Source organism: Sinocyclocheilus grahami, unplaced genomic scaffold, assembly GCF_001515645.1.
Source record: "Sinocyclocheilus grahami isolate Dianchi unplaced genomic scaffold, SAMN03320097.WGS_v1.1 scaffold463.1, whole genome shotgun sequence".
Classification (NCBI taxonomy): Eukaryota; Metazoa; Chordata; class Actinopteri; order Cypriniformes; family Cyprinidae; genus Sinocyclocheilus; species Sinocyclocheilus grahami.
The window spans coordinates 627,761-636,724 of record NW_015505642.1 but is presented as its reverse complement, the minus strand read 5'-3'; the positions used below and the strand labels follow the sequence as shown (position 1 = coordinate 636,724).

The window sequence follows — 8,964 nt, the reverse complement described above, 5'->3', positions numbered from 1 at the left end:
ATATATATATATATATATATATATATATATATATATATATATATATATATAATGTTATTTTAATTATATTGTATGACATATATTTATATATTGAATTTTTATTTCTTCCTATTTATTATTATTTTTAAATTTCTTATCCTTAAAGTCCCCATGAAATCAATATGTTAGTCTTAAGGTTATCTATAAGGCAGTGTGCTCCAAAACAGTGACAAAATTCACATTTAGAAGATATAAGCATTCAAATCTTGCAGTTCGTCACTTCCGCCAAAACGGCTCAACGATTTTTTTGACGTCACATCGTACTTCAGTTTCTCATCCAATCAAATGCTCTCTAGAATCCGAAGCCCCGCCCCCTACACTATAAAATAGACGCTGAAGCCGCGGCTGAAATCGGTCACTCAGTATTAGTATTACAGTATACTCAGTATTTTCTGTACAGTGAATGGCACGTAGTGCACTATATAGGGGACAGGGAACGATTCAAACAGTGTAAATATGCTTTCCGTTGAGGAAAAAAAGAAGTCTAGTTTTGCACTGTGTCACGCTAACCACCGCACCGCACACACACTCGGCTCCGCTCCAGAGACACGATAGCATGGAGCGGATCACATGCGCGAGTCGGCGCAGACCACAAAATGTAACGGAGCTATTTGAATTCTACACAGAATGCTATATTTTATAGCAATATGGATGAGATTGTGGCTGTCAAATGCGGCTTTACGGAGCTCAACGGCTCTGAACGGCTCTAGCCCAAGCTGTGATATAAACGAACGCTATTGGCTATTTTAAAAAGGGGCGGGGCTGCTTGATATGTCCCGCCCTGTCTTCCTGTTTCAGTTAAAATGACGTCAGCACATAGAGTAACGCTGCGTGTTTCTAAGCATTTCGGGGGACCTTTAAATGATTTAAAATGCTAATTTTATTTGTATTTTCTTTTTCTTTCTATTTATCATGGCTATATAAAGCAGAATTGTGCACAACATGTGCTATATAAATAAATGTGCTTTGTCTTTTCTGACACCACAAGTGTATACAGAAACAGGCAAAAACAAACTCCAGCCAAAAATAAAGAAAAAATACTGCTATAGAGCAACTGGACGAGTCGCAGATTTGGATTAAAGTTTCCAAAAAAAGCATTCCTTCATCATGAAGTCTAAGGTTTACAGAGCTGTATTCTGGCAAACCCATCTACATCTAGTTGTTTTGGCCTCATCTGACCCACTGCAAACTGTAACCATATGTGACCCTGGACCACAAAACCAGTCATAAGGGTCAATTTGTTAGGATAGGACAATATCTGGCCAAGATACAAATATTTGAAAATCTGGAATCTGAGGGTGCAAAAAAAATCTAAATATTGAGAAAATCACCTTTAAAGTTGTCCAAATGAAGCTCTTAGCAATGCATATTACTAATCAAAAATTAAGTTTTGATTTATTTACAGTGGGTAATTTACAAAATATCTTCATGGAACATGATCTTTACTTAATATCCTAATGATTTTTGGCATAAAAGAAAAATCGATAATTTTGACCCATACAATGTATTGTTGGCTATTGCTCCAAATATACCCCAGCGACTTAACACTGCTTCTGTGCTCCAGGGTCACATATCAGCCTGAACATCTCACTCACCCTGCTGAGCTGCTGCAGCAGTCGATGGTTTTGTTCTGACAGCTCGCTGATGGCTCGGCTCTTGTCGCGGTCGGCCTCACGCAGCTGCACCTGATGTCTCTCCAGCTCCCCCTGCAGGTGTTGCACATCTGTCTCCAGTTCGGCCACCCGGCCTTCCCACTCGCCCTCACGACTCTCCAGACGCCGCCGCAGCTCGTGCTTCTCCTGCTCCAGGAGCTGGAAGAGAAAGACCTGGGTCACTGACATTTATTGAGGAAATCACTGGATTTACCAAAGTTTGTCAGGTTAGTGGCATCAAATCTTTAGTAGATATTCATAGTTTTGCACTTAGTAGCAAATAAACTAGTAATATAATAAAACTACCAAAACTACTGTTTTGAACTTTTATGTTCAAAAGGTTTGGAGTCAAAATTAATACTTTTATTCAGTAAGGATTCATTAAAGTGACAGTAAAGACATTTATAATTTTACAAAAGGTTTGAATGTTCTATTCATCAAAGAATCCTGAAGAATACAACGTATCACATTTTCCACAAAAATATGAAGCAGCACAACTTCTTTTTAACATTGATAATAATCAGAAATGTTTCTTGAGCCGCAAATCAGTATATTAGAATGGTGTCTGAAGGACTGGAGTAATGATGCTAAAAATGCAGCTATGATCTCAGCAATAAAATACTTTTGAAATATATTACAACAGAAAACAGTTATTTTAAATGTTAATAATATTTAAAAAAATTTTTTATTGTATTTTAGATCAAATAATTGCAGCTTTAGTAAGCATAAGAGACTTTCATTAAACAAGAATATTTGTGATATTTAGTACTTTTGGACAGACAGAATTTCAAATTAAATTTCTGTGTTCTATGATCTGATTTTTCTCCATGCTGGCAAACTGTTGTGGCATCAAAAGTACCCACAAAAGTACCCACCAGCACCCTTTCAAAAGTATTAAACTGCACCATTTAGGTCCTAAAATCTACCATTTAAGTACTAATATGTATACCCTTAAGGTACTACTCTAGGGATAAATGTGGTACAATGCTAGTCCATGATAGCCAGACATCCAGATGTCATGGTCTGAGTTCTCATGTCATAAAGGGTCAGTCAGGTTGAGTCCCGGGCACCTCTGAGAGCTCTTGCTATAATTGCAGAAAATGAAATCTGGCACCGATTAAGAGCCATGAAATCCACTGTGAAGGCTATCAATGCAATTAACTGTTAGAAGTTATTTCAGTGCTGATTATTTGCTTTTGTAAGAGGGTGAAGGATTTCTCAAATTAATCTGAAAGTATGAGTAAAGAAAAAATAGCAAACTCGGACATGGATTAAGACAAGAGGTTTAAGTCAAAGATGTGAACTGGGCAGGATGCATGGAGAAGCGTCTGGCCCTCAGACGGGTGAAGAGAGCCAAAGCACATTAGCTTTGCTTGCAGCATTGCTGAAACGACCATAAGAGCCCATATAGATCTGAACCAGATTCAACGTCTTCACACAGTCTACATTCAGTGACAGTAAACGCTTGGGTCTTGACAAACAGCCATTAGCTGTGGTTCTAGTGGTTTCCTCATGCCATTCATCGTCATAGACATGATTTTTTTATTTTTATGACTGTATAAAAGTGTTTATAACCTAGTATGAGTATTAAAAAACATTTGCTTTTAGGATTTATGCATATTTTTGTGCAATTAGAAACAGTTTTGAGCACAGCTGCAGCTGGGAACTCTTCAGCATGAGGAAGAAACTGGAGACTAACCGTTGGAGACTAAATGTGTTCGACTCATTTAAGTGATTATGATACATCTTGATTAATAATTAAAAAGCAGACTGACTGCATACCCATGTAAACAACACATGCCTGTGAAATCAATCACAGCTCTGGAGTATCAAATTACACTCGTAAAAATAAAGCTTCATGATTTAATTGATTATTAATATTTTGGGGGTTTGCTTTTCATTTTTCTTATTTTCAGGAACACAAAGCATCCTGATCTGCTGCTGTTGTTCTTTTCTATTATTATAAATAAACAATTTTTTTTTATAAATTAATAAATTGTAAATTTTATATATATGTAATTTGAATTATATCCAATATATACAATTGTGCCATTTGTTGTTCTGCCTTTAATTGATGCTTTATTTTTTTATATCTATTTTATATATATTATATATATACATACTCTAATCAAACTAACAAGCATAGCAGTTTTGTTTGTTTTAAATAGGCCTACAATGAAAAAACTTGATTCAGTTGCATACTGATTACATTTTTTTATTAATTATTATAAATAAAGTATTGTAGTATAGATTATTATAAATAATATATCATTTGAATTATAACCAATTTTTTAAAACTCTACCATTTATTGTACTGCTTTATATTTGTTTGTATGTATATATATATAAAATACAATATTCTAAACTAACAAACACAGCATTTTTGTTTGTTTGTTTGTTTGAATAGTCATACAATGAAAAAAACTCGATTCATTCCCATCCACCAACTTCCCAGATTGCACTGGGCATGAAAACGTAGTATGTTTGCATTTGACTGGATTTTTATTTACATTGTTGTTGTTGATTTTTATCATCGTTTGGAGTAGTACCTTATTGTCTGTGAGCTCAGGATACGTTAGCTTTAATTAAAAAACTGTTATTTGTTACCCTAGTCGTATTTCATGTACCAAAAGTTGATATCTGTGTCAGAAATAGCTATAGTAAGTTGAAACCAACTTGAAGAATCCAATGGCAGAAAGTCCCAAAGACTTTCTTAAAATGCAAACTGTTGGCAGTGTGTGGACTCAAATATAGTTTTAGAGTTCCTCACCTCCAGTTTGTCGTTTAAATCCTTGGTCATTTTGTCATATTGCTTTGTGAGGTCTTGGTTCCGTTCAAGTAGAGCTTTGCCCAGTTTAGCAGCGAGGACCAAGTCCTTCTCTTTCTGCCGGAAGAGCGACAGTAGGTCAGAATCCTGTCCGCTCACAGGTGTCTCTGAGGCGGCTACCTCCAGATCCTCCTCCCGTTCGCGGGTGAGCATGGCCAGCTCCTCCTCCAGAGCCATGCCGAGCCCCCCGGGCGCGGTGTGTAGCAGCGTGAGGGTCTGGTATTCCCCGGCGGAGTCTGGCGAGCTTTGACGGCTGGGATCGAGCGCTCGGTCCATGCGGTCGCTGTCCAGCTGCGGTGGTGCTGAAACCGCGCTGCGCAGATCGAGGCAGGACGCGGACATCGCCGGAAACACGACAGATCGAGCGCTTTAGACCCGGTGAGCCCGCTTTAGTCCTGGCCTGGGTCCAGGTGACCTGCTTGGCTCTGGGTCGATGATAACGCCATGGAAATGGATCAATCGTATCCAGTATGATTATATGCGCTTTACCTGGTATCCGGTGACAATTAATTGATCACTGAGCCCAATAAAATCCATCAAGCCTCGCGAATCTGTGTATAACACTCTCGAGATGGCTGATCTTCACGTTAACCCCCTTGATGATCACTGTCCAGTCGTTGTGTCCACTCCAGAGCACCGGGGTCCCGGTTATTCCCCATTATTGTCGCCCCTAACTCACATCCCTGGCCTGTACAACACCCAAATACACGGATTGCTCTCGCGCACGAGCCTCCTCCCAACCTCTCTGCGCCCGTGACGTCAGCTAATCAACCTGCTCATCGTAGCCGCTCATTGGTGGATTGTGATAACGCCATATGCTATAGAAGAACTGGGTGAAAGACATATGAATGTTGCTGGTGTGTTGGGGAACACAGTACGTTCTTGAAGGTGAATGACCTAATTATTTTTCCCCCTTTTTTTAAATATTCTGAATACATAAATATAATATTCTGAATACATAAATATGACACTTATAAACAAATAATTTGATCTGTAAATAGACAGATTAAAATATTAAAATAAATAAGTAAATGAAACATATAAAGGATGCAATAAATAAATAGTATAAATAAGTAATCAATCAATCAATCAATGTCTGCCAAAGACGTTTTCATACAAATTTTTATTAAACCCCAAAATAGCTGTATTTTTTCATTATTATTATTATTATTATTTCCAAGATGACATGTAAATGCTGCTCGCTGAACTCTAGGCAGTATACAGTATTTACTGTGCAGTAAGCGGGACCCAAGTATTCCAATGTAAACAATCATGATGCTAAATCACAGACATGAAGAACAATACTGCCATCTGGTGGAAAACAAGTGCTCGACAGAAATTCTACAAATTGCTGAATATTTCTCTTGTGGGTCAGCCTTAAAAAGTACAAGAGTAATACATTTATTCATGAAGATAAATTGAATAATTAATATATTGCCTAAATAGTTGCACCAGTGTTTAAGGCAACATCCTACACGCCAAAGCAATATCCTTTGAATGCATGTTAAATCTGTACATTACTAGACATTTAGCTGCATCAGTACAATGAAAATATTCAATAGATTATTTGCTTATGCTGTTCAGCAACATGTGAATCAATTTACATACTGTATCACATTTTCAGTTTAATGTTATTTAATTTGATTTCAGCACTTGTTTTCTGTCGCTCTTGAAAACTCTGGAGGACGAGAGCTCTTAAATGTCCTGATGATTATTATTCCAGTCTGATTGATTTATGATGCATTTGTGGAAGCTCTTTGCTGAATGCATTAGCGTTTATATAATGCTCTGAGTCATAGTCCTGAACTTGTGACTATCCCAGCTCTCTTCTACAGGCCTAAGAGAAAATACAACGATTTTCAGTGCTGTTATACAATCCATACACAATCCACACTTTTAGAGATGCTGTGCTGTTAAAGAAGCATATCTTTAAATACACAATATTTATTACTTATATAAGAACCCCAATATTTCTAGGCAGTTCCTTCACAATCCATTGGAGGGAGTTGCGCTCTTCCTTATCTAAACACATATTCTCCCAAAGACATTCTGCTGTTGGAGTGCCTAGTCAAGAGCAAAATCAAGGTTATTTGTGATTTCATAAAGCTCAGCCTAATGCTGTTAACTTCCATACTAAACGATGTGTTTCACTACTGGTTTTAACTGATTACAGTTGGGCTTAGCCAGTTTAAGTCTATATTATGGGCTCACGGAAGTTAAATTAAAAAATTGAATGTGGAGGATGTTAACTGTGCCAAGATGATTGACAGGCCAGTTTACAGTGACACATTTAATACACGAGTTTCACAATTTGAGTTGAATTACTAAAATAAATGAATTTTTCCACGACATTCTAATTTATTGAGATGCACCTGTATGTACTTATGCACTATGTACTGAACCATGTATAGTATGAATTATATAAGGTTATTTTGTCATTCATAATCGGAGTCTGATAGCCCCTCTCCCTTTGGTACATAATTAAAGGGTTAGTTCACCCAAAAATGAAAATGAGTCCTTAAATTACTCACCCTCAAGTCATCCTAGGTGTATATGACTTTCTTCATTCAGACGAATCCAGTCGGGAGTTATTTTAAAAATTGTCTTTGATCTTTCAAGCTGTTTCATGGCACTCAGCGGGTGTTGCATGCATCAGTCCAAAAGCAGTTAAATAAAAAGCACCCATCCATAAAAACAAAAGTGTCTCACACGGCTCCGGGGGGTGAACAAAGGCCTTCTGTAGCAAATCGATGCATTTTTGTAAGAAAAATATCCATATTCAAAACATAATAATCACTTTAATGTAGCTTGCGCTCACTGTTATACACGGAAGCGGTTCCAGGGGAATGACGTATGGAGGTCGGCTTTGTGCATGCGCCGCTCAGAAGTGATGCAAGTGGAAGCGCAGCGGAGAGATCAAAACAAAACAACGGTCATTAATTAGAAGTACAAAACGAGGATTTGTAAAGAAGAATGTTGGAGGATTTCGATATATGCCAAGAGGAGACTGGTTTTCCTTTGCTAAAGTAAGGAAAGTTTTCTTCCTTTGCTCCTGTTAACAAATGTTGGTTTTCACGAGACTCACCGGTGCATGCGCAGCACTGACCTCATATGTCATGCTCCCGGAACTGCTTCTGTGTACAACAGTGTGCGCAAGCTACATTAAAGTGATTATTACGTTTTGAATATGGATATTTTCCCCCCCCCCCCCGGAGCCGTGTGAGACACTTTTTTTATGGATGGGCACATTTTATTTAACTTCTTTTGGACTGATGCATGCAACACCCGCTGAGTGCCATGAAACAGCTTGAAAGATCAAAGACAATTTTTAATATAACTCCCGACTGGATTCGTCTGAAAGAAGAAAGCCATATATACCTAGGTTGACTTGAGGGGGAGAAATTTATGGACTAATTTTCATTTTTGGGTGAACTAACCCTTTAAAGCTGCGACAACTGAGTGCATGAAGTGTCCAACATTCCACACTTCATTTAAGTGCATCATCCGGGTATTTAAAGTGCCCTTTTTCTTTCTGGAATTTTCAGTGGGAACACACTACTCACACTATTTATACTACAAATAGTAATAGAATAGTGCATAAGTACACGATTTGGGACGCACCTACGGTGTAACTATGCGGCAGAGCGGTCCATTAACGACGCAATTGTATGACGTGATAGTATGTCCCAAATCTTGCCTACTCTTCTACTACACACTCAAAAGTGTGTACGTTTTCCTCACCAAAAAAGTACCTACTTTAAGGGCGTAGAATTAAGTAGGCATATTGGGACACAGCAATAGACTCATATAGCTATTGGAGCTCCGCTCAGCCAAATAAATATATTCAACTGATAGTTGCAGCCAACTAATTTAATTGTGTAATAACATTTTGATAATATAATAAACAAAACTATAATAATATAGACTAATATAATAAACATAAAAAGAAAATGTTATTATATGAACTAAATTCAGTGAAATCGGTTATGAAGTGAATGACGCAAATGACTCGCTCAAAAAGATTCAGCTGAATTTACTGAATAAATGATTCAATGACTCTTGGAACTCCACTCAGCCAATTAAAGGGGTCATATGATGCTGCTAAGAAGAACATTATTTTGTGTATTTGGTGTAATGAAATGTGTTTATGCGGTTTAAAGTAAAAAAAACACATTATTTTCCACATACTGTACATTATTGTTTCTCCTCTATGCCCCGCCTTTTTGAAACGCGCCGATGTTTACAAAGCTCATCGTTCTAAAAAGCGAGGTGTGCTATGATTGGCCAGCTATCCAGTGCGTTGTGATTGGCCGAATACCTCAAGCGTGTGACGGAAATGTTACGCCCCTTACCATACTGTGATGGCGTGTCCCAGCCGGAGCGACGACACAAAAACATTAAAACCCATTACAAACGAGGCATTTGTTGCATCCAGTGGGGACATAA

The 8,964-nt window shown here is 37.7% G+C and overlaps 1 protein-coding gene across 2 annotated transcripts in view; it reads right to left on the bottom strand.

The window, feature by feature from the left end:
* Positions 1-5,230, bottom strand: part of LOC107553048 (bicaudal D-related protein 1-like) — a 38,796-nt gene extending 33,566 nt beyond the window's left edge. For both annotated transcript variants that reach the window (XM_016235129.1, XM_016235131.1), the window contains exons 1-2: positions 4,462-5,230; positions 1,635-1,850 (exon numbers count right to left, since the gene is read on the bottom strand). In XM_016235129.1, coding sequence (XP_016090615.1) covers positions 1,635-1,850; positions 4,462-4,860 — 615 coding nt within the window. In that variant the 5' untranslated portion in view covers positions 4,861-5,230. The remainder of the gene's footprint in view (positions 1-1,634; positions 1,851-4,461) is intronic.
* Between the last annotated feature and the right edge of the window lie 3,734 nt (positions 5,231-8,964).